A 26114-nucleotide genomic window follows, 5' to 3' on the forward strand; every position below is an offset into this window, starting at 1 on the left:
TGTATATACTACAGATAATTCCATTCTGGACTGTATATACTACAGATAATTCCATTCTGGACTGTTAACATGTATTCCACAGATAATGCCATTCTGGACTGTATATTCCACAGATAATGCCATTCTGGAGTGTATATTCCACAGATAATTCCATTCTGGACTGTATATTCCACAGATAATGCCATTCTGGACTGTATATTCCACAGATAATGCCATTCTGGAGTGTACATGTATATTCCACAGATAATGCCATTCTGGACTATATATTCCACAGATAATGCCATTCTGGACTGTACATGTATATTCCACAGATAATGCCATTCTGGACTATATATTCCACAGATGTCATTCTGGACTGTATATTTCACAGATAATGCCATTCTGGACTGTATATTCCTCAAATAATGCCATTCTGGACTGTATATTCCATAGATAATGCCATTCTGGACTATACATTGCACAGATGATGCCATTCTGGACTGTATATTCCACAGATAATGCCATTCTGGACTATATATTCCACAGATAATGTTATTCTGGACTATATATTCCACAGATGTCAGTCTGGACTGTATATTCCACAGATAATGCCATTCTGGACTGTATATTCCACAGATAATGCCATTCTGGACTGTATATTTCACAGATAATGCCATTCTGGACTATACATTTCACAGATAATGCCATTCTGGACTGTATATTCCACAGATAATGCCATTCTGGACTATATATTCCACAGATAATGCCATTCTGTGCTATTTATTCCACAGATAATGCCATTCTGGACTGTATATTCCACAGATAATTCCATTCTTGCCTGTATATTCCACAGATAATGTCATTATGGACTGTATTTATCACAGATAATGCCATTCTGGGCTGTAAATACCACAGATAATGCCATTATGGACTGTATATATCACAGATAATGCCATTATGGACTGTATATATCACAGATAATGCCATTATGGACTGTACATACCACAGCTAATTCAATTCTGGACTGTATATTCCACGGATAATGCCATTCTGGACTGTATATTCCATAGATATTTCCATTCTGGACTGTATATTCTACAGATAATGCCATTCTGGACTGTATATATCACGAGGTAGAGAAGACGTTCTATGTGCTTGACATCATGAACTGGAAGAACCATCCTGTCTATGACAGTGATGTAAGTACAAGTTTGACATATAATTGTTAAAGGAATGTTGTTAATTAGCAGTGTTAACTTTTCTTTGGTATGCTTGAGTGTACATTCCAATAGTGTTTGTTTGTATGTAGCCTTGTGAATTATTGTGCGAGTCATATTTGTAATGAATGTTTGAAAACAAACACTTGTACCCATTTGAATTCATGCCTGGAATCTTAGTTTGTTTAAATACCAAATATTAGCAAGATCAAGTTAAACTGGTTATTGGTATTCAGACAAGTTTACACACATTATATGTTGCTTTCAGTTTTCAGTTTTGTTTAGCTTTTGACTTTTCCTGTTGTATATGTATAAAAATGATAATGGAAGTTAAAATCATTCATACCTGACATGATGTTTCTTGCCAAATTGAGGACATTTTGCAAAAGAAATTTGGCTTGTTACCTAATGGCAGGACACCTAAAAATTACCTTTTGTGTTAGAACGTAATTAATGCTTCACACAATACACTTGCATTTTTAAAAACAAATTCCACTTAATAATGTCTCTGGAAGAGTTTATGAAACACCAAGGCTTGCCAATTTTGTTTGTATAGTAAAGGGAGTTTTCGGATATGTTTCTGTTTTATGTTTAAAGATTTTATCAGTGTTTTGTTGTTGTTCTATTTCAGGTAATCCAGCGATTTTTTTCCTTCTTTGTAAAGTACCGGAAAACGGCACTTTCCCAATCTGGGAAAAATTACATATTTCCGAAGTGAAGGTTAATAAAAAAATTGTTAAAATGAACTTTAATTAATTTACTAATGCAGCTCTATGGCTAGAACCTTAGTAAATATAATATTAACAAATTGACATCAGTTATTCTCAATTTTAAGGTATTTGTTAGCAAAAAATCAAATACACTAATTTCCCAATTTGAAGATTTCACAACGCGATTTTTCCCTATTTCAAGGTTTCACGACTCTTTTTCCCAATTTTGAGGTTTTTACGACTCAATTTTTCCCAATTGGACCGGTTCGGGTACTTTTCCCAATTGGTAATCAGCCCCATTCCCAATTGAAAAAGGTATATATTATTATTAGCTCGACTATTATATATGAAATATATATAGTGGAGCTATCCGTCTCACCTCGGCGTTTCCGTTAGCGTTAGCGTGCAAATGTAAAAGTTTTTGTACTACCCCAATTATTTTCATTGTCCCTTGACATATTGCTTTCATATTTTGCATACTTGTTTACCAACATGACCCCAACCTATAAACAAGAGCGGACAACTCTATCAAGCATTTTGTCATAATTATGGCCCCTTTTCCACTTAGAATATGCAGCAAATGTTAAAGTTTTCGTACTACCCCATTTATTATTGTCCCTTGACATATTGCTTTCATATTTTGCATACTTGTTTACCAACATCACCCCCAACCTATAAACAAGACCAGACAACTCTATCAAGCATTTTGTCATAATTATTGCCCCTTTTATACTTAGAATATGCATATTATTGATAAATCTATGTTAAAGTTTGCGTACAACCCCAAATATTTCCTATATCCTTTCGCATATTGCTTTTATATGTTGCATACTTGTTTACCAACATGACCCCAACCTATAAACAAGAGCAGACCACTGTATCAAGCATTTTTACATAATTATGGCCCCTTTTACACTTAGATAATTGTACATTTTGCTTTAATTGCCATAACTTCTTTATTTATGATCACATTTTATTATTACTTTTACAAAACAACACTTACCTGAATACCACAATGGATTCCACCCAAACAATACCCCACGCCCCTACCCAGAATCCCTTCCCCCCCCCCCCCCACCTCCCCCCCCCAATTTTTTTTTAAACATCATCTAATAAATTACCCCACCCCACATTATAACCCCCTCTCACCCCCCCAACCCCCCCCCAAACCCCCCCCCTAAATTATTTTTGAAAGATCATCTAATAAATGACCACACCCCACATTATACCCCCTCTCACCCCCCCCCCCCCCCAAAATAATTTTTTTTTTTTTTCCTTTTTTTATTTCTGAAAGATCGTCTAATAAATTATTGAATATGAACAATTTCCCCATGATGGCTTACGTTATAATGTCAAGCACTCGAATAGTTGAGCGCGCTGTCCTCTGACAGCTCTTGTTATGTCCCCCGCCACTATAGTGGGGGACATATTGTTTTTGCCCTGTCTGTTGGTTTGTGTGTTTGTTTGTTTGCCCCAACTTTAACATTTGCAATAACTTTTGCAATATTGAAGATAGCAACTTGATATTTGGCATGCATGTGTATCTCATGGAGCTGCACATTTTGAGTGGTGAAAGGTCAAGGTCACCCTTCAAGGTCAAAGGTCAATTATATAGCTTCAAAGCGGCGCAAAAGGGGACATAGTGTTTCTGACAAACACATATCTTGTTAATTTTTTGAAACCTTCAATTGGAATTTTTTAGGTCCCATTTGGGAAAAATATATACTTTTTATGCCCTCAGATCGAATGATCGGGGGTGTATTGTTTTTGGCCTGTCTGTCTGTCATTGTATGTGTCTATCATTGTATGTGTGTGCCCCAAAACTTTAACCTTGGTCATAACTTTTGCAATACTGAAGATAGCAACTTGATATTTGGCATGCATGTGTATCTCATGGAGCTGCACATTTTGAGTGGTAAAAGGTCAAGGACATCCTTCAAGGTCAAAGGTCAAATATATGGCTTCAAAGCGCAGTAGGGGACATTGTGTTTCACAAACACAGCTCTTGTTTCCATTTGGAATGGGTCCCCCTACTGGACCCAAATTTGAAAGAAAAAACACACTGCAGCCTATACATTTTATGATTGCAGACAGATTTCCGGTTCTTCTGGATGCTCAGTAAGCTACAGGAGGTGCCAGAGGCAGGAGAAGTAAGCAAGATTAACCCAGTAAGTATGCACTGATCCTAGGATGATTGGAGGATCTGGAAAAATGGGGCTTAATGCATGTGCGTAAAGTGTCATCCCAGATTAGCCTGTGCAGACTGCACATACTAATCTCTGAAGAGACTTTTTGCTTTTTTCTGGCTTGAGCTGTATCTCTTATAACATATGAGCCACAGCCATGCAACTTACCACAGTATTTCTCAATCATCTGGGGCTGAGTCACATACAAGACTTATAAACATAGATGCGAGTTCAAAGGTCACTTTGATTATTTATTCATAATTTGCCATTACCTCATATATGCATCAAGGGATTCTGTTACTCTTTACATGTGTGTCCGTTATCTGGCTGTGTGTCACTGGTAAGACTCGGGTCCCTAAGGTCATGGTCACGTACAGTTGGTCAGCTTGTAGGTCCTTAAGTGTACTTCGTAATATTTTGTTGAGCTAAACTACTTTCACATTTCTCAAGATATAAAATTTAAACTATAAATGTGTCATCACTATAACTTTTAGATGTGCCGGAGGATTGTTACTATGGTAATTGAGCCATATATGCCTGACTTATTTGTACTTGAGCACATTTAGTAAAAGGTGTGGGGTATAAGTCTCGTCTGATTAAAAGATTGTTGTTCTTTTGGGAATGCACATTGTATGTGATTTGTTTTAATTACAATAAAGGGGTATTAGTTATGCTATATTAACAGTGTATTAAGTGTAATATATGCTGATTGTTTTTATTACAAACCAATCCCTTATTTTCTCTCAATGTGAGTAAAATTAAATGCGATATATGCCAGTCTTTAAAACAAAGTTTAAAAATAAAATACTAATGTTTTTGTCATTCTTATTATGTCATAGTTTTGTCATTGTGCATTTTAGAAATAGAAATTGCTTCACATTACATAATAATTTACAAACATTGTGCTGAAGGTTTATGTTTTCCCCTCTATTTCAGTACAAGTTTATACCCCTCCAGTACCATGCCTGCAAGAAAGACACCCTACAGAATGTATTCGAAAGTGCTACCCAGCAGGTATAAAATATTATAATTTTTAGTGGATGTTTGATTTAGGGGGAAAAATATTTGTTTTTAATACTCGCAGTCCTGCGCGTGGGTCACTTGCAGGCAATGTGCCCTGTTTATTTTATGCCAATTAACTAGGCTATTGTTAAGATCAGCGGATTAGTGGGACTTAATGACAGTTTAAGAGTGTTGAAGCGACATTGTCAACTTCCAATAAGTTTCATGAAATTACAATCATGGCCATACTGATGACAAATTTATTGGCATGTAATTGAGAAGGTGACACTTTTATTGGTTCTAATAAATCAAAGCTAATAATTTTGCTTAGTTGTCAATAAAGCTTCAAATGCTAAGCATCGTAAATAATTAATCATTTTAAGTAAAGCAATATGTCTGGAATTTCTCTTTTAGCGTGGTTTTACTGCATTAGCATTTAACAAGAAACTTCAAGTATCAGCTAAGTACTCAGTGTATTTTAACCGCCTTTGTGTAGTATCTGGCTGTTTCTGAATTGGGAAACTCAAGCAGGATATGTGCATGGAATACTTAGAATATTGATGGCTTTCATGCCTACCGTAATTTAGTCTCAAAGTTAAACATTGGACATAATTATTAGCTGGGATCTTAAATTTGTGGATAGGTCAACCCAAGAAAGCAAAGTAGATTAATGTCCCAGGAATAATTATATGCTATAAATGGCAGAAAGGACACAACATTGCAAATCACTTCCACCATATAGAATGAAAGTGTACTTTTTATGCCCCTGGTAGGGTGGCATACAGCAGTTGAACTGTCCATCAGTCTGTCTGTCTGTCTGTCTGTCTGTCTGTCTGTCTGTCTGTCTGTCTGTCTGTCTGTATGTCTGTCTGTCTGTCTGTCTGTCTGTCTGTCTGTCTGTCTGTCTGTCTGTCTGTCTGTCTGTCTGTCTGTCTGTCTGTCTGTCTGTCTGTCTGTCTGTCTGTCTGTCTGTCTGTCTGTCTGTCTGTCTGTCTGTCTGTCTGTCTGTCTGTCTGTCTGTCTGTCTGTCTGTCTGTCTGTAAACTTTAACATTGCCCATAACTTTTGCAACATTGAAGATAGCAACTTGACACACAAGTCCAGTATGCTTTCTTCCGACTTTATACAACTCATCATTTTTCATAACTATCCCTCTGTTGCTCTTTTCTTTTCTCTCAATAAAAATATAAATATATTAGCATATCTTGTATAACATGTCTGAACTTTATTGCTTTGTACAATCACTTTGTTGTATGATCATATACATGTTTACATTATATGTATGATATTGAATAAAAAAAAAAAGAAAAAAAAAAAAGATAGCAACTTGATATTTGGCATGCACGTGTATCTCATGGAGCTGCACATTTTGAGTGGTAAGAGATCAAGGTCATCCTTCAAGGTCAAAGGTCAACTAAGGTTACTAATGTGATGACTGCTTGATATACCAGACCCTCGTTTTGGCAAAGAATTTGCTTAGTGCATGTGCGTAAAGTGTCATCCCCAGATTAGCATGTGCAGTTCACACAGGCATAAGAGGTATCTGCTTGACCAAAATCCAGTTAAGGCAGACTGCACAGGCTATTCTGGGGTGACTACATGCATGCATTAAGCCCAGTTTTCCTAGAACAAGGCTTTACCTGTACCCACAGACAGGCCTAATGAGGCAATCTTTCATCTCATGGACTGGAGCACAAAGCCCTCATTTTATAGGATGATTAAATTTTGTTTTTGAATTTGGGTGACAGATTTGCAAAGCAGAGGGCAAAAATCCTGGTGTAAATCAGGGACCAGGTGAAAACTGCATGATTTGGAAAATCTTTCTTACTATTGGAAAACAAAGCCCTGCCACTTTACTGTGTAATATTGGGCCTTGTCTGCATTTGCACATGCTTATCAGGGACGACACTTGCTGCCTAAACTGGATTTTCGGAAAGAAGAGACATTCTTTACCAAAATATTTCATAAAAGGCAAAGTTTGATCCCTGATAAGCCTTTGCGGAGTACACAGGCTAATCTGAAATGACTCTTTTCACACAGGAGTTTGCATGAATATTTTCAGTTTGATGGCTGCCTGTTCTACCACAGACAGGCCCACTACACATTCGGCCGGTCACCCCTGGTGATCTGGTTGAAGCCCTACATGGTGCCCGAGATGTTGGGGATACCAGTACCCGACTCCATGACGACAGAGAAGCCGGCCAACTACACGACCTATGAGCAACATCTCACACAGGTATGTAAATAAATTATACATCTGATGTTTTTAAGAAGTGAAAGCAGAATCAAAAACGAACATATTCTGTTGCAAACGAAAGTAAGAAACCATTTGCTACTGGATTTAAAACCAGGCTTTCTCAGGTCAACATAAAGAAAACTGTTTACTGTAAATTTATGAACATCACTCTGGGAAAACAATTTCCCAGATCAAGGCTCATACAAAACTTATCTTGATCCAACACCCAGTGTTTTCATTATTACTTGGAACAACAGATTTTTATGCTCCCCCAAATTTTTTGGGGGGAGCATATAGTTGCCGCTTTGTCTGTCCGTGCGTGTGTCCGTCTGTCCATGCACAATTTTTGTCCGTGCTATTTCTCAGCAATTAATGACCGGAATTCAATTAAACTTTATGGGAAGCTTCACTACCAAGAGGAGATGTGCATATTATCAGCCGGTTCTGGTCGGATGATTTTTCACAGAGTTATGGTCCTTTGAAATTTTCCATTAACTGTACATATAGGGCAATTTCTCCCCAACTACTGACTGGAATTCAATGAAGCTTTATGGGAAGCTTAATTACCTTGAGGAGATGCGCATGTTATTTGTGGGTTCTGGTTAGATGATTTATTTAGAGAGTTATGGCCCTTTGAAATTTTTAAGTTGCTAAACCATCCATCGTATTATTTTGTCCAAAGTTATGCCCCTCAAGACGTTTCCTTTTATCTGAATATATAGTGCAATATTGTGACAAAAAAAAACTTTGGGGAGCATCACCCGTCTTCGACGGTTTCTTGTTTGAATAAAGCAACAGATAAGGCCGGGGGTCCAGGGGGCCTTGGCGGACCCCCTGTGGGTCCAGGGCAACGAACTGGTAGGGGGTTCAGGAAGTCCCCCGAAAAAAAAAATGAATATACCACTTTGGCTAATAAATATCAGTGCCCTGGCTGAAATTCATGATTGACAAAAATGGAAATAATTAGCATGAACAAATCAAACTAATATTTAGATTGTAGTAATTAATATGGCAGGTCCAATTACAGACAATTTAGATTTTTATGCCCCCGGATCGATAGATCGGGGGTATATTGTTTTTGGCCTGTCTGTCTGTCTGTCATTCTGTCATTCTGTCACTCTGACATTCTGTCCCAATACTTTAACCTTACAGTAAAGTTTTGCAATACACATAGCAACTTGATATTTGGCATGCATGTGTATCTCATGGAGCTACACATTTTGAATGGTGAAAGATCAAGGTCATCCTTCAAGGTCAAAGGTCAAATTTATGGCTTCAAAGCGGCGCAATAGGGGGCATTGTGTTTCTGACAAACACATCTCTTGTTCACTATGTATTAAATTTATGAAATGAAAATTGTCCTCTGCTCCATTACAATGGCAAATCGTAGTAATAATGTAAGAAGCTTTCAATCCTTACTTAATTTAAAACTAGATCTATATGGAAAAAAGACACAACAAAGAAATAACAAAAAAAACGTCAAACAAGGGTGATTGTGGAAAACCATAAAAAGTTGAATACAATTCGAAAGTTCAATTCTGATAATGTGGAAAACTTTCCCTCTTTTCAGTGATAAAACCATAACAACAAGCGGCACTAAGAAAAGTCACAACAATCGTGAACGAAGCCGATCTAAACAGCGCGAAAAAGATAACGAGAACCAAAACAAATATAACAGATAGTTATTGAACAATAAATAACAATATAAACAAGAAGAAAAAACTGTGTCATTTTCTTTCTAACCAGATTTAGCTCTAAATCCGAAACCTAAAAGCTTCATTTTCCTTTTCTTTCCACGATCAGGCTCCATGCTGAATTTACATCGGTTTCTGTTACAAAGCTTCTGATTGGCTCTTTCGTTATAGACCGACGAATCATAAATGATGTTTCATAGAAACGGTGCAGTGTGACACCACTAAATTTATTTCACTATCAGATAAAAAACAACCGATTTTTCGAGATTTTCAACCGATGATATGGATCGCCAAGCGGTTAATAATGAAAACACCGAACACCATTTTAGCAATAATTTTGCTATGCGTATGCATTAAAGTCAGTTTTCCCAAAACAAGGCTTATTTTCCATCTGTTACGTGCTGCAGGTGAAGGAGACCCGAGAGAGGCAGGAGAGAGAACAGGAGAAGAAGCAGACCCAGAAGAAGTCCAGGCGTGGCCCAAACAGATCCAGTCAGTTCAAAATGGATGTAAGTGGCATCGACAGTGGGGAAGGCTTGGGGCGTAGCTCTGAGAGTGCTGGAGTTGATGGTGATGTCCTCCAAGGGGATGTGGAAGGCATGGAACAGACCACGGGCAGCCCTGACCCCACATGAGGAGAAGGGGCAGGAGGGGCAATGAGGGACTGACTTTGGAGCTACTTGTTGGAGGCTGATCTGCTTGTTAGGGAATTTGTTGAACCAAAGTGTTCTTTTTTTGAAGGGATGAATGTTTTGTTTCCTTCAAAAAATAAATTACCACGCTTTGGAAAAAAAAGGCATTACGCATTTACTTAAAGTATCGTCCTTGATTAGTTTATGCAGTCCACGCAGACATATCAGGGAGGACACTTTTGGCATAGACTAGAATTTGTTTACAAAAGTCATCCTTTTAACAAAATACTTTATTAAAGCAGAGCAGACTGCAAAGACTTATCTGGGACAAAAATGTATGCATATGCACAAAGCCCAGTTTTCCCAGTGCATGGCTAAAATACAGGTTTATTTTATTTCAGTCAGCCAATTATTTCTATGAGTAGGGGACAAGTATTTTAGCGCCAACTTATTTCTCAACTGCTTTTTCGCAATATATGCTGTTTGTAATAGAATTTTGTTGATGCAGTTTTGTTCTTTTATGAACACTGATTTTCAACACTTTACAATGGAAATGAATGATATTGCATAAAATAATGCCTTATTCATATGTTTATTTTGCTTAAATTTATTAAAATAGTGTTTGTGTATGTTCAGCGACCAGTGTCAGTAATATACTAAACAGAAAGCTACTTGTTCAATATACCATTAAGGACATTGTTATGCCCCCCTTCGAAGAAGAGGGGGTATATTGCTTTGCACATGTCGGTCGGTCGGTCTGTCGGTTGGTCGGTCCGTCGGTCGGTCCATCCACCAGGTGGTTTCCGGATGATTACTAAAGAACGCTTGGGGCTAGGATCATGAAACTTCATAGGTACATTGATCATGACTTGCAGATGACCCCTTTTGATTTTGAGGTCACTAGGTCAAAGGTCAAGGTCACGGTGACCCGAAATAATAAAATGGTTTCCGGATGATAACTCAAGAACGCATACGCCTAGGATCATGAAACTTCATGGGTAGATTGATCATGACTCACAGATGACCCTTATTGATTTTGAGGTCACTAGGTCAAAGGTCAAGGTCACGGTGACCCGAAATAGTAAAATGGTTTCCGGATGATAACTCAAGAACGCATACGCCTAGGATCATGAAACTTCATAGGTAGATTGATCATGACTCGCAGATGACCCCTATTGATTTTGAGGTCACTAGGTCAAAGGTCAAGGTCACAGTGACCCGAAATAGTAAAATGGTTTTGGGATGATAACTCAAGAACGCATATGCCTAGGATAATGAAACTTGATAGGTAGATTGATCATGACTCGCAGATGACCCCAATTGATTTTGAGGTCACATGGTCAAAGGTCAAGGTCACGGTGACCCGAAATAGTAAAATGATTTTCGGATGATAACTCAAGAACGCTTTTGCCTAGGATCATGACACTTCATAGGTACATTGATCGTGACTTGCAGATGACCCCTATTGATTTTCAGGTCACTAGGTCAAAGGTCAAGGTCACAGTGACAAAAAACGTATTCACACAATGGCTGCCACTACAACGGACAGCCCATATGGGGGGCATGCATGTTTTACAAACAGCCCTTGTTTAAAAGTAACTTGCAAGGTCTCTATGCTAAGTGCAGGTACAGGTACAAACAAATGTAATGTATGTCTAAGTTGTCAGTTTTATTTCTGCTTCAAAAACAACACAAACACTGACAGTTTGATATGTTGAAAAACTTGTTAGATGTTTTCTTTGTATAATTTTTAATAAAAATGAAAAAAAACTTTTGTCAGTGTTTGTGTTTTTTGACAGCTATTTCATTGCCTTTCTCTTCTATTATATCAGTACTAACAATTTTTTTTTTATTTAACAACTTCATTTATAAATAAGCAAATTTTTGGAATTCAGATTGGTATGAAGTGAACTACAAAGGTATAGGCTCTTGTTGAAAAGTCTCACATCAGACTTGAGATCTTTATTGTCTGATAAAAAAGTAGTATATGAAACTTATCTTGATTCCAACATTATTTTAGCAATAATGTTTGCAATTAAATTTACAAGCAGATAAAATCAGTGACGTCACAACTCTATATTTAGAATCTCTAAAGAAGTTGATGACCTTCAGTTAATATGAGGTTTTGTAGCATTAACCCATAGTTAATGATAACATTTAAAATAATAACTTTTTCTGTAATGGAGCCTCGCTCTGGGAAAACCGGGTTTTATGCATGTGCGTAAAGTGTAGTACAGCTTTTCAAGCAATGACTTTCTTTAAAAGAAAAATGCAACAAAGGTGGTAAGGATTTCCCTGATTAGCCTGTACGGACTTCACAGGCAAATCTGGGAAGACACTACATGCATGCATAGCAAGGCTAACAAAATGTGCCATTCAATTAATTGTCCATTTGTCCTTTACTGGTGTCATGGCAGATTTTTATGTCCCCCACTATAGTAGTGGGGGACATATTGTTTTTGCCCTGTCTGTTGGTTGGTTGGTCTGTTGGTTGGTTTGCGCCAACTTTAACATTTGCAATAACTTTTGCAATATTGAAGATAGGAACTTGATATTTGGCATGCATATGTATCTCATGGAGCTGCACATTCATTTTGAGTGGTGAAAGGTCAAGGTCATCCTTCAAGGTCAAATATATGGGTCAAAATCGCTCATTTAATGTACACTTTTGCAGTATTTCAATATTCAAGATAGCAACTTGATATTTGGCATGCATGTGTATCTCATGGAGCTGCACAATTTGAGTGGTGAAAGGTCAAGGTCATCCTTCAAGGTCAGATGTCAAAGATATGTGGCCGAAATCGCTCATTCTACGAGTTCTTTTGCAATATTGAAGATAGCAACTTGATATTTGGCATGCATGTGTATCTCATGGAGCTGCACAATTTGAGTGGTGAAAGGTCAAGGTCATCCTTCAAGGTCAGAGGTCAAATGTATGTGGCTCAAATCGCTAATTTTATGAATACTTTTGCAATATTGAAGATAGCAACTTGATATTTGGCATGCATGTGTTTCTTATGGAGCTGCACATTTTGAGTGGTGAAAGGTCAAGGTCAAGGTCATGCTTCAAGGTCAAATATTTGGGTCAAAATTGCTCATGTAATGTCACCTCTGCAATATTGAAGCTAGCAATTTTATATTTGAAATGCATGTGTATCTCATGGAGCTGCACATTTTGAGTGGTGAAGGGTCAAGGTCAAGGTCATCCTACAAGGTCAAACACCATATAGGGGGACATTGTGTTTCACAAACACATCTTGTTTTCTTTTTGTCTGTCCTATCTGATATTGTGTACAACTTTATTCTGAGATATCTCAAAAAGTTCTTGTATTTCTTTTATGTAACTTGGTGTACTTACAAAGGGAAATATGTGCATTATTCTTACAATTGTAATTAAAAAAGTTCATAAGATGTGATATTGCTACTTGGTAAACACATTTGGGTATAGGTTTGCCTTTTTCTGTCCATCATTTCCTTCCTTTGTTCATCCATTTGTCTGTCCCCTAAGAAAAACTGAAATCACCAACTCACAAGACAAAACTGCATCTTGTGATTTCTAAAAAAACAACTGGAGATACTTGGACAAACTTTATATACTAAAGGATTATGCAACCTTTTGTTTTTCACTAGAGGTCAAATGTCGGGTCACTATTATTAAAGAAACAAAAAATAAGTTTGTAAGTTCTCAAAAAGGACACAAAATATTATGATGAAACTGGGTATACAAATTGAACAACAGATTTGACTTACCTGTGTCTGTCATCCTCTGTCCATGCATCCCTCTGTCTGACCTTCAACAAAAACTGAATTAACTCCAGAGAAACATAAGATATGAGCCCCGTTTATGTGCATAAAGTGTTGTCCCAGATAAGCCTGTGCAGTCCACACAAGTTAGCCAGGAACGACAGTTTCCGCTTTTATGGTATTTTTTGTTTCAAGGAAGTCTCTTCTTAGTTATCTGGGATGACACTTAACGCACATGTATTTAGCCCAGTTTGCCCTGAAGGAGGCTCTGGGATGACACTCAACGCACATGTATTTAGCTCAGTTTGCCCTGAAGGAGGCTCTGGGATGACACTTAGCACACATGAATTTAGCTCAGTTTGCCCTGAAGGAGGCTCTGGGATGACACTCAACACACATGTATTTAGCTCAGTTTGCCCTGAAGGAGGCTCTGGGATGACACTCAACGCACATGTATTTAGCTCAGTTTGCCCTGAAGGAGGCTCTGGGATGACACTTAACGCACATGAATTTAACCCAGTTTGCCCTGAAGGAGGCTCTGGGATGACACTTAACACACATGTATTTAGCTCAGTTTGCCCTGAAGGAGGCTCTGGGATGACACTAAACGCACATGAATTTAACCCAGTTTGCCCTGAAGGAGGCTCTGGGATGACACTTAACACACATGTATTTAGCTCAGTTTGCCCTGAAGGAGGCTCTGGGATGACACTTAACACACATGTATTTAGCCCAGTTGGTCCTGAAGGAGGCTCTGGGATGACACTTAACACACATGAATTTAACCCAGTTTGCCCTGAAGGAGGCTCTGGGATGACACTTAGCACACATGTATTTAGCTCAGTTTGCCCTGAAGGAGGCTCTGGGATGACACTTAACGCACATGAATTTAACCCAGTTGGTCCTGAAGGAGGCTCTGGGATGACACTTAGCACACATGTATTTAGCCCAGTTTGCCCTGAAGGAGGCTCTGGGATGACAGTTAACGCACATGAATTTAACCCAGTTGGTCCTGAAGGAGGCTCTGGGATGACACTTAGCACACATGTATTTAGCTCAGTTTGCCCTGAAGGAGGCTCTGGGATGACACTAAACGCACATGAATTTAACCCAGTTGGTCCTGAAGGAGGCTCTGGGATGACACTTAACACACATGTATTTAGCTCAGTTTGCCCTGAAGGAGGCTCTGGGATGACACTCAACGCACATGTATTTAGCTCCGTTTGCCCTGAAGGAGGCTCTGGGATGACACTAAACGCACATGAATTTAACCCAGTTGGTCCTGAAGGAGGCTCTGGGATGACACTTAACACACATGTATTTAGCTCAGTTTGCCCTGAAGGAGGCTCTGGGATGACACTCAACGCACATGTATTTAGCTCAGTTTGCCCTGAAGGAGGCTCTGGGATGACACTAAACGCACATGAATTTAACCCAGTTGGTCCTGAAGGAGGCTCTGGGATGACACTTAGCACACATGTATTTAGCTCAGTTTGCCCTGAAGGAGGCTCTGGGATGACACTTAACACACATGTATTTAACCCAGTTGGTCCTGAAGGAGGCTCTGGGATGACACTTAACACACATGTATTTAACCCAGTTGGTCCTGAAGGAGGCTCTGGGATGACACTTAACACACATGTATTTAACCCAGTTGGTCCTGAAGGAGGCTCTGGGATGACACTTAACACACATGTATTTAACCCAGTTGGTCCTGAAGGAGGCTCTGGGATGACACTTAACACACATGTATTTAACCCAGTTGGTCCTGAAGGAGGCTCTGGGATGACACTTAACACACATGTATTTAACCCAGTTGGTCCTGAAGGAGGCTCTGGGATGACACTTAACGCACATGAATTTAACCCAGTTGGTCCTGAAGGAGGCTCTGGGATGACACTTAGCACACATGTATTTAGCTCAGTTTGCCCTGAAGGAGGCTCTGGGATGACACTTAGCACACATGTATTTAGCTCAGTTTGCCCTGAAGGAGGCTCTGGGATGACACTTAGCACACATGTATTTAGCTCAGTTTGCCCTGAAGGAGGCTCTGGGATGACACTCAACGCACATGTATTTAGCTCCGTTTGCCCTGAAGGAGGCTCTGGGATGACACTCAACGCACATGTATTTAGCTCCGTTTGCCCTGAAGGAGGCTCTGGGATGACACTTAACGCACATGAATTTAACCCAGTTGGTCCTGAAGGAGGCTCTGGGATGACACTTAGCACACATGTATTTAGCCCAGTTTGCCCTGAAGGAGGCTCTGGGATGACACTTAGCACACATGTATTTAACCCAGTTGGTCCTGAAGGAGGCTCTGGGATGACACTTAACGCACATGTATTTAGCTCAGTTTGCCCTGAAGGAGGCTCTGGGATGACACTCAACGCACATGTATTTAGCTCCGTTTGCCCTGAAGGAGGCTCTGGGATGACACTTAGCACACATGTATTTAACCCAGTTGGTCCTGAAGGAGGCTCTGGGATGACACTTAGCACACATGTATTTAACCCAGTTGGTCCTGAAGGAGGCTCTGGGATGACACTTAGCACACATGTATTTAGCCCAGTTTGCCCTGAAGGAGGCTCTGGGATGACACTTAGCACACATGTATTTAGCCCAGTTTGCCCTGAAGGAGGCTTTTATGATCATGAAGCTTTGTTTACTGATTAAAGTGATGACAAGATCATGCATTGGCTTAATTTATCATGCGGTAAAATGTGAGGTGTCTTTTATTAAAATAAAAACACAAAATACTGCAATAACACCAAAAGTACATAAAGACATAATCATGAAATTTTGTAAAAAAAATAAATATATAGAGGTTCATGTGCAACGGTTATTTACCAGATGTCCAAGATCTTGGAAACGTATTTCTTTTACCTTAATACTATAGTGACTAATTGACAATTGATTTAATTTTAAAATATTTCTGAAGTAAAGATAAATGGTAATTTGAACATGCGTTTCTTGGTAGGGGTGTTCACATGGACCGGACTACTGATTACTTTTTAAACTGCGCAAGTTTGTTTCTAAGAGGTCAAATGTAAACTGAATCTTTAATAGAAGTACATTTAACACCACTATAGTTTCACTATATTAGTAAACAAAAAACTGGCATAAAATCATTGATCTCGGTAAACAGGTTAAAAACAATGTGAGGTTTATGGGCAACCTTATTTCACCAGAGGTTTAAAAAGGAGACATGTATTACAAACCTAGTAACTCTGAATAAAATTACTCTCGTTATGGGAAAACAGGGCTTATTGCATGTGCGTAAAATATCCAGGATTAGCCTGTGCAGTCTGCACAGGGAAATCGGGGACTTCACTTTCTGCTGTATGGTATTTTTGCTTTAATGGAGGTCTTAGTGAAATAGACTGAAAGTTTCATCCTTGAATATCCTGTGTGGACTCATCTCGGATGACACTACGCACAAGCATTATGCAATGTTTTCCCAGAGCAGAACTCTAATGTTGTTGTTTTTGTCCCCTACCGATTTCACCGGAGGGGACTTATGGTTTGCGCTCTGTGCGTCTGTCTGTCTGTCTGTCTGTCTGTCTGTGAGTCTGTCTGTCACACTTTTCTGGATCCTGCGATAACTTTAAGTTCTTAATATTTTTTTCATGAAACTTGAAACATGGATAGATGGCAATATGGACATTATGCACGTCATTTCATTTTGTTCCTACATCAAAAATTCTGGTTGCTATGGCAACAAATAGACTAGAAATAATGCTGAAAATGGTGGTTTTCTGGATTCTGCGATAACTTTTAAAGTTCTTAATATTTTTTCATGAAACTTGCAACATGGATAGATGGCAATATGGACAATATGCACGTCATTTTCATTTTGTTCCTACGTCAAAAATTGTGGTTGCTATGGCAACCAAAAAAATAAATAAATCTGAAAATGGTTGAATTTCTGACAATGGTGGAGCCGGTAGGGGACCATATTGCTTGACAATAGCCTTGTTCAAATATAAAATTAGACCAATACATGTATATCTGGTCTCTTATTAATGTAACTTCCAATTGTATCTAAAATTACTATTTACTTCCATTATTATTGAAAAAATATGCACATTAAGTGAATCTATTTTACAGTTGCTTTTTTGCTGATTCTTCTCAATAGCTGATGCAGTCAAGCTGGTTTCGTGAAATCCCGCCAAGGTTTGACACGGACTGGGTGTTACTGACGTGTCCTGTTGGCCAGCGATGTCTCGTCATGGCCATAGATGTGAGTAACAATGCCGGTACCAACAAAAGAACAATGCTGGAAGCTTAATTAACCCTTCACTTCTCACATACGCACTTTGACAAGTTTGTAGTCCATTAGAAAATCTAATTTAATTTACCAGTAATACCTTTCTTACTAAATTCAAGTTTTTGAGCCTTGAGTTTCAGATACTGATGAGCAGCTATCAGCATAAAACCTGAACTTACTGCCATTTGCTCACAGGCTGTTCTGGTTTTATGCTGGTTGCATATAGCCATTTTCACTTTTCTTCGTAGTGGGAAATGGTTAACATTTCCTTATTAAATCGAATTGTTACACACTCAACTCTTGGTATGTTTTCAAGCCACTAGGTGTATAAATTGTATGGAAAGGAAAAAACCTCATATGGAAAGTGTCCTCCAAGATTATCACAGGATAACTGCACCGCCTAATCTGAGATTACCCTTTAGGCAAATGCTTTAAGCTCTGTTTTCTCAGAGTGTGGTTCAATTGTAAAAAATAATAATCTGGAATACAACATAATGGAGAGCATTTGAATCACTAAAACTATTTTTCCAGTAAATTGTAAACAAACAGGAAAATTGCTTGTACGACATTAGTCAGACCATGCATTGACAAACAACATGCAAGTCAAAAGAAAAACCACAATTCACTTATATTGCACAATAACCTAAATGAACTAATTATTGCCCTATCATTTCAGGGGGAGACCAAGTGGTTCAACAAGATGGGCCACAAGCTTCCAGGCTACTTCCTCTCGGTGCTGCCAGGCGGTAACGGTACCGAGTACGGATATGGACCCACGGGTAGGCCAGCTGTGTATGAGCATACACAATGAGTCTTGTTCTGGAAATATTGGGCTTTATGCATGTAGGTTAAGTGCTGTCCCAGTCTGCACAGGCTTATCAGCGACGACACTTTCTGCTCTATGGTATTTTTGTTTGAAGGAAAAATCTTCTTAGCGAAAATCCAGTTAAAGTGGAAAGTGTCTTCCCAATTAGCCTGTGCATACTGCACAGCCGTATCTGGTACAACTTTTAATGCACATGCATCAAGCTCAGTTTTCTAAGAATGAGGCCCAAATATTTATCATGTCTATTGCTCATCATTTCTAAAGCAAATCTATTTAAAGTTAGTTTGTTCTAATAATGTCATGGCCAAGTTTAAAATAGGGTTTTGTGAGGTAAAAAAACTAGGTCACTGCGTCAAGATAAAGAAATGTTAGTCAAATCTGCATAAAACTAGAACTTTTGTTATAATCATATCATGGTCGAGTTTGAAAATGGCTGAAGTCTGTATACAAAAATGCAATTAGGGGACAGGAAAGTTTTCCTTATATTGTTATGGTGAAACCTTGTTAACACTCTATAATTCACTATATTTTTAGTTCAATCTTCATGAAAATTGCTGAGATCTATTCAAATGAAATCAGGGCCAAGTTGAAAATGGTTCAAGTCTGTTGAAAAGTGTGTGGGAAGTTAACCTTATATTGCTATATTGGAACCTAGTTAAGTGGCTTGAAAACACACTTTTGCCCAATCTTTATGAAACTTGCTAAGAATGTTTGTTCTAACGATATCTCCATTGAGTTCAAAAATTGTTCTGGTATGTTGAAAATAAGGCTGCAATGGAATGTATTTGTTTAGCTGGCAATTTTGGTTTAAGTGGAACCTTAACACAAGTTTATAGTAGCTGCTTAATGAAGATTACTAGTAATAGAACCATATAAGCAATACTTATGATGATGTTGTTGATTATGATGATGATGAAATGTTTAAACTTATTATATGTATGTAATAGATTATTTTTTTCAGTTGTCACACTATTGGACTGTGTGTACGTTGAAGATAAGAAGACCTACTTTATATTGGATGCCATTAGGTGGGGAGATTATGATCTGACACAAATTCCAGTAAGTTCATACAACAGTAAATCTGACGATTATTTTGCCTTTGGTACTGAGATACGTAAACTCCCTCTTTGGGTTAAAGTAAGCACAATAATAATCTTTACAAAGGTTCAGAAACACTTCAGAAACCTAGGATGTCCATAGTAAACCTCAACATGGGAACACAATGCTAAATACTTAACTGGGGTTCTTAAAAAGATTTCAACACAGTTTTAAATCCTGGTTATAAGATAAGAGTATGGTCGGCAGGTTACCAAGGTTGTTTCTGGTTGATAACTTAAGTTTAAATTGACCAATCTTGATGAAACTTGGGTTGCAGCAAGTTAACAAGGAGACCTTGCTTGAGATTGTGTTAGGATTTTGGCGCGTACACACGGCGTCGCCGCAATCGTTTTATTTGATATCATATTTATATACTTGTTATTGTACGTTACTTTTTGAAAAGTCAGATATAGGTACAAACCTACACAACGCATAGTTTTCAATTACGATCGCACATTTTGGTGCCATGACAATTAATTCTAAGCGCACATTTTGGTGCCGTGACATTAATTCTAAGCGCACATTTTGGTGCCGTGACATTAATTCTAAGCGCACATTTTGGTGCCGTGATCATTCATTCTAAGCACACATTTTGGTGCCGTGATCATTCATTCTAAGCACACATTTTGGTGCCGTGATTATTCATTCTTAGCGCACAATTTTGGTGCCATAAACACACAAATGAACCTACAGAAGTTATTTGCAGCAAGAGACGGACATAGGGCTTCGCTTGAAGATGTATTCGTGCAACTAGAAACGGCGAAGGAAAATAACTCATATGATGAATTTGAGCTGTGCATTGAAATGATCAATGACGTTCTTGCATTGTTGAAATCTGCTGACGAGAAGATTACAAACACCGCGGAAAAGATTGCTACGGAGCTCAGAGAAACAGCTGCATACAGTTTTCATCTGAAATTAAAGTTGCACAGATATAAGAAGCACGCAGCAAACGCTAAACACGGTTGGAGCGCACCACCCACTAGCCTTGAACATGAAGCTGGAATCACTTACAAGTCATCGATACCTCACATACAAGCCCCAGCTGTACAGGAACCGCACATACAAGCCCCAGCAGTACAGGAACCGCGCGAGATGGTACAGCAAGTAATTGACGTTAAGCACCCACCAACCGGTAACATGAACACGCCTAACACACCATCACCCAGTGAAAGTTCAAATCGATCTGGAGCCGCTCACAGCAGGGCTAGGGGAAGGAATAAGGAGCAAGACGATGGTTCGACGCCTCAAACATTTTCAGAGGCTACGGGCGGTTCCGGCAAGCCTGAAAAGTCTACCAGAGAAAGTCAAAGCAACATTGAAACGGTCGAGTCATGCAAAACTTTGCGACAAGATGAAGAGAGTGAACCTGGCACCATACTTAAGGCGTCGAGCCGGTCTGTGAGATTAAGCGGTGTTCCTTGGAAACCAAGCAAGTTTTTGGCTGACACTTCCAATGATCCCACGGTGAGTTTAAGCCGCACTAACAATGGCCCCTATTCGAGTTCCGGTGACACTCCCCAAGACCACAGGGTTAGTTTGGACAACATTCCCAAACCGTGGGCGAGTTCGGACGGCGCTCCCAATGAACCTGTTGTGAGTTCGAATAACACTCCACAGACTCCTGGGACGCTCTCTGACCACTCCCAACGAGAGCTCTAAAAGCTGTCCGATTACTGGAGCCGACAGAGCCCACTAGCGGAGAGTTGGCCGCGACTGCGGAGCAACCAGAAGGCACTATTTGACATCAAAGAGTGCCTGGGAAAATCATCGAAATCAACACCAGTTTGAAAAAGACGCAGAAGTCACGACTGCAGGGAGCAGACAGGCAATTTGACATCAGAGCATCTTCCAGAATCTCTATTTCCGTCCACGATTTCGGATTCAAAATCGCCATCCAATCGGAAATGGCCGGAAACCAACTATTCAGAAGATCAGACGACATCAGAAGCGCTCAGTGCATGCGTCGTTCCAAAGAGTGCACGCAATGACATCATTCTAACACCAAGCAAAACACGTAGACGCCAGAAGGACAAAAGCTCAATCAATGACAATATCATTTCATGTAAAAAAAAAGAAATAACTGGAAATGATGGACTCTCACATGCAGCTCGCGTGAAAACCGCAAATGGACTGTTGACACTATATAGTTAAACTATATTCAATGGAACTTAATGTGATGGGAACTTAGAAACAGTGATAATAAACATGATAGACTTTACAAACGAATATTCTAACTATTTGAGTGCATGAACATTGATTTATATCTTTCTTTGAACATGACAGTGTTGCATTTATTGTCATGATGTATTATTTTGTCGGCGGGAGAATGTTAGGATTTTTGTGCGTCGTCGCACACACAGTGTCGCCTTAATCGTTCACGTTTTATTTGACGTCATATTTATATACTTGTTATTGTCATTACTTTTTAAAAAGTCAGATAAAGGTACGAACCTACACAACGCTTAGTTTTCTATTACGATTGCCCAGGAGACCTTGCTTAAGATTGTATTTGGGTTGTGGCAGACCAAGGTCAAGGTCACTGTTGTTAAAAATAGAAAAACAGTTTCTGCTTAATAACTAAAGTTTGGGTGGAGATATTGCATCAAAATTGTGTGTGTAGGAAGCTAACATGAAAACCTTATATGGGATTGCTATTGGGGCCAGTCAGTCACAGATGCTGTAAATAAAACTACAGCAATCAGTTGGTTTCCTGTCAATCACTTTAGTTTACACTGACCAATCGTGATGAAACTTAAGATATATAGGATCTAGAACAAGTTGTCATATCATACCATATTAATTAAACGAGTTCAGGAATTTTGTTTGTAAGCGAGCCTTTGGCAAGCTTACTAACGAATTTCCTAGACGAGTTTAATAAAATATGGTATGAAATGACAACGAGTGTCAGATCTTTTTTATCACATGCTTTTAAATGAGCAAATTACATAAATATTTACGCAAACATAATGATAAATCCGGAATGTTGTTTACATTTCGTGACGTCTTTTGACGTTGCAAAGTCATTTCAGCAAAATAAAAAAATGCGATTGGTCAAAAGAACGAAAACTTAGTCAATGACAAGGCTTTAAAAGTATATTACACATGTGTAAAATAAAAATATTCTTAATGGTCATATTACAAGGGAAACAGGGTATGGCATGTGATAAATAGCAAGCTTGCATGAGCTTGCTTGCTTTGGGTTGTATTTGGGGCGTGTCGGTTAAAGGTCAAGTCACTGTTTCTAAAAATAGGTTAAGGTGTTGGATTCCTAGAGTTTGGATGGAAAGTGTAGACCAAAATGTTTTATGTTGGTTTCTGTAATGCAGGCCTAGAATTGGAGTTTATTTTGCAAAGGTTGGGTACAGGTCAATGTTATTTTACTTAAAGAGAAAAACAGTTTCCACTCAACACCTTAAGTTTGGATCCAGATATTGCGCTAAAAATTGGCATGTATGTAGTGTAGATAAGACATACCTTGTGATTTCACATTTAAATTAAAGTTATTACTTAAACCTTGAACACCTTGTTTTATTGTCATGTCGATTGTTTCATAGTTTGCTGTAATATTTTGCCTTGAAACTAAATAGTTATGTTTTATAAAGTACTTGTATTCTTCTGAACTCCACGTTCTCAGAATAGTAGAGTTCCTTTGTGTCACAGGCCCTCTTGTTTACTTTATGGTATTGTACGGTGTGTTTTTTCTTGTGCATCAGTGTTAGCTCCTGGTTCTATGACAATTGAAATACTGGTAGTGATTAACTCTTGATCCATTTCAGTATGATGAAAGGATGAAATGGGTTAGACAGCAGTTCATGAAGTTGCCAGAATTAAAGTTTGTTACAGAGCTAAACATGGTAAGTGTGTTTTACATTATGCAATCTTGGCTAGGTTATGATACTTATGATAATAATTTGAACAGAAGTGTGTACACAAAATAACAATAAGATTCGATCACAAATTTAGGGATACGTTGTTTTAGCCTATGTGAATGCCTTTAGAAAGTAGAGTAGAAAGCTGCATATATAAATTTTATACATGATCATTAAAATGAAGTTTGGCAGTGAAATTTAAACTTTCATATTCAAATAACCTAAATGTGAAGATGACGGACTTTTGGCAGAATTATGGCCATTAATCATGTTTTTTTCAGGTGTAGAATATATAAATCGAAAATTTTATATGTCCAACTTCTCAAACACTCCAGCACAGGTGAATGTGCAGATGATTGTTATTGCAGGAACTTTGACTGCATCCAGTTTTAGCCTTTTGTCTGTTTGTTGGTCAAGTGGTCTGTCCTCCAGCAGTTCTTGTTCTCTCAAGCATCAGAAGTTCATCTGTTGATGTGTATGCTTTTGTTATAACATACTCTACAGTAGCTTGTTTTCTATCTGATTTTGTTTCTTGCTGTTTTCAGTTCAAGTTTGCCATGTTGTACCACTTTGACTGCACACTGGATGGTTTGGGGAAAGCTATCTGGCAGACAACTTTTGAGGTAAGGTTTCTCTGAATCGGATTTCACAGAGGACTTGTGCCTGGCTCTGGGATAAAGTGGGTGTTATCCATGTACGTTAAGTGTTGTTCCAGATAAGTGTGTGCACTATGCACAGGTTCATAAGGGAATAAACACTCCGCTTTTGTTGTATTCTATGTTTAACGTATATACTTATGCAAAAACCCTGTTAAAGCGTTGTTCCTGGTAAGCCTGTGCCTGTTTTAGACTGATGTTGGAAGCTGTTTCTGTTCTCAGATCGACGGCTTGCTGTTCTACAAGCGCGACACGCCGTACCTTACCGGGGAGACTCAAGAGGTGCTGTGGATGAAGCCCTACATGCTGCCAGAGGTGTTTGACGGTGTCGTAGTACCCCACGCTTTGACGGCCAAGAAGCCAGCTAGTTACTCTGACTTCACAACGTTCCTGCATCAACTGGACAGTGGCCTTATCAAGCCTCAAAAGAATAACTTCTTTAAGAAGAAAACTGGAAACAGTAAAGCATTTGTTCCAAAAGTGGAATTGAAATTACCTCCTCCTCTTCCAAAGGTAGAGAAGCAAGAGAAGAAAAAAATCACTAAAGGGCCTGGTAAAAATGGGCCACAGCCGCAAAAGGGCCAGAGTGGTAATCATGGTAATCCAAAAATAGTGCAACAAAATTACCAAGGGTTTGATCAGTCGGGTCCTAAGAGACCGTTTGGGCGAGGGTCGTTGAGTGGGCACAGTTACTTTGGGGATGAGAGTGATTACTACTATCCTAGCGATGACTTCCGGTACCAGGAATACCGGGGTCGTAGAGACGGCGGTGGAGATGCCTTCAGGATGGCGGAGTTGCATGCTGCCATAGCTTACTATGACTATGACCGAACCACACAAATTCCAAGGGCCAGAAATCAGAGCTACAAAAAATTCTAATGAGTGTTGATGGTTTCTTGTCATTTGACAATTACAGGGGAGATATTTTATGTATCTCATAATGTTTGTAAGGATTAAAAAAGAACGTCTAAAAATGCAGTCATAAGTGTACCTGCTCATAAGTCGGGGGCATACAGTGGTACGAAAATTTGGCATTTTTGAGTACCGGTATGTTCACTTCATAAGTCGGGTCAAAATAACATGAAAACGGCAAAAGGAAAATCTGTGTAGCTAAAATTGTGACATCAATTTATTCATTGTCGTATTTTTTTACATGACAAACTTTTAAAATATTTTTGTTGTATTTAATAATCCAATAAGTAGCTTAAAATACCATCTGTCAAAACAATGATTTTGTAGGTCAGTAAAATATCGGAGAAGCTTGCACAGCTGTATCACGTAGATGATCTCGGAAACAAGACTTGCTTGAAACATAGAAAAATAATAATTGTTATTTTCATCGGAATTGTTTAAATACAAATATGAACGAAACCAACATGCAAAGACGACACAAAAAATACCATTTAAATGAAAGTAGTTGTTTATTTATTTTCGCTTTCTCTCGATTTTCAGAAAATGTTACATTGCATATTCTAATAGCATATGAACTGAACGCACAGATTGCGTCAGGTGATTATAGATAAAATTATAATGCCATCCAGGGGATTTGACCCTGGACTTCTGGAAGCAAAAGCTACTGCAATATCACTGCCCCGCGCATGCTTTAGTTTTTGTTAGGGAATTATAACTATGTTAGTACTCAATTTTCTATCAAAGTTAATAAGATAAAGTATTAGAAACGCTTTTAACCGATGTCTAATTCTGTTCTGATTAAACATCAATGAAACAGTATTTTTTAACATTTTATCATAGGAGTGTTTTTTGGCTTGATTAAGCATAATGTTTACCTTCTTTGTTTCATCAATAACAATTTATTCAGAAACTCGTCATTTTACCAAACTATGAACATGTCCATTTATGTTGAGGTGACATTTGAACTCTGAATAGGTACAACAGTATCCGGTATATTTGTTCATGATATAAATTGTTGGTATTATGTGTAAACTGTATTACGTTAATGATTTGTTTATAAATAAAGTGTACACAAAGATT

At 38.5% G+C, this 26114-nt stretch overlaps 2 protein-coding genes across 4 annotated transcripts in view; both read left to right on the forward strand.

The window, feature by feature from the left end:
• Positions 1 to 26114, forward strand: part of LOC127875954 (uncharacterized) — a 44084-nt gene extending 17970 nt beyond the window's left edge. For all 3 annotated transcript variants that reach the window (XM_052420723.1, XM_052420722.1, XM_052420724.1), the window contains 11 exons: positions 1081 to 1178; positions 3997 to 4074; positions 5029 to 5106; positions 7157 to 7330; positions 9432 to 9533; positions 17539 to 17643; positions 18347 to 18449; positions 19458 to 19555; positions 23374 to 23451; positions 24012 to 24089; positions 24345 to 26114. In XM_052420723.1, coding sequence (XP_052276683.1) covers positions 1081 to 1178; positions 3997 to 4074; positions 5029 to 5106; positions 7157 to 7330; positions 9432 to 9533; positions 17539 to 17643; positions 18347 to 18449; positions 19458 to 19555; positions 23374 to 23451; positions 24012 to 24089; positions 24345 to 25001 — 1649 coding nt within the window. In that variant the 3' untranslated portion in view covers positions 25002 to 26114. The remainder of the gene's footprint in view (positions 1 to 1080; positions 1179 to 3996; positions 4075 to 5028; positions 5107 to 7156; positions 7331 to 9431; positions 9534 to 17538; positions 17644 to 18346; positions 18450 to 19457; positions 19556 to 23373; positions 23452 to 24011; positions 24090 to 24344) is intronic.
• Positions 9660 to 16087, forward strand: LOC127875951 (collagen alpha-2(I) chain-like). The gene is made up of 2 exons (XM_052420720.1): positions 9660 to 10552; positions 10698 to 16087. The coding sequence occupies exon 2, from the start codon at positions 13620 to 13622 to the stop codon at positions 16074 to 16076; it is 2457 nt and encodes an 818-aa protein (XP_052276680.1). The 5' UTR covers positions 9660 to 10552; positions 10698 to 13619; the 3' UTR covers positions 16077 to 16087.

This window comes from Dreissena polymorpha, chromosome 4, assembly GCF_020536995.1.
Source record: "Dreissena polymorpha isolate Duluth1 chromosome 4, UMN_Dpol_1.0, whole genome shotgun sequence".
In the NCBI taxonomy this organism is placed as follows: domain Eukaryota; kingdom Metazoa; phylum Mollusca; class Bivalvia; order Myida; family Dreissenidae; genus Dreissena; species Dreissena polymorpha.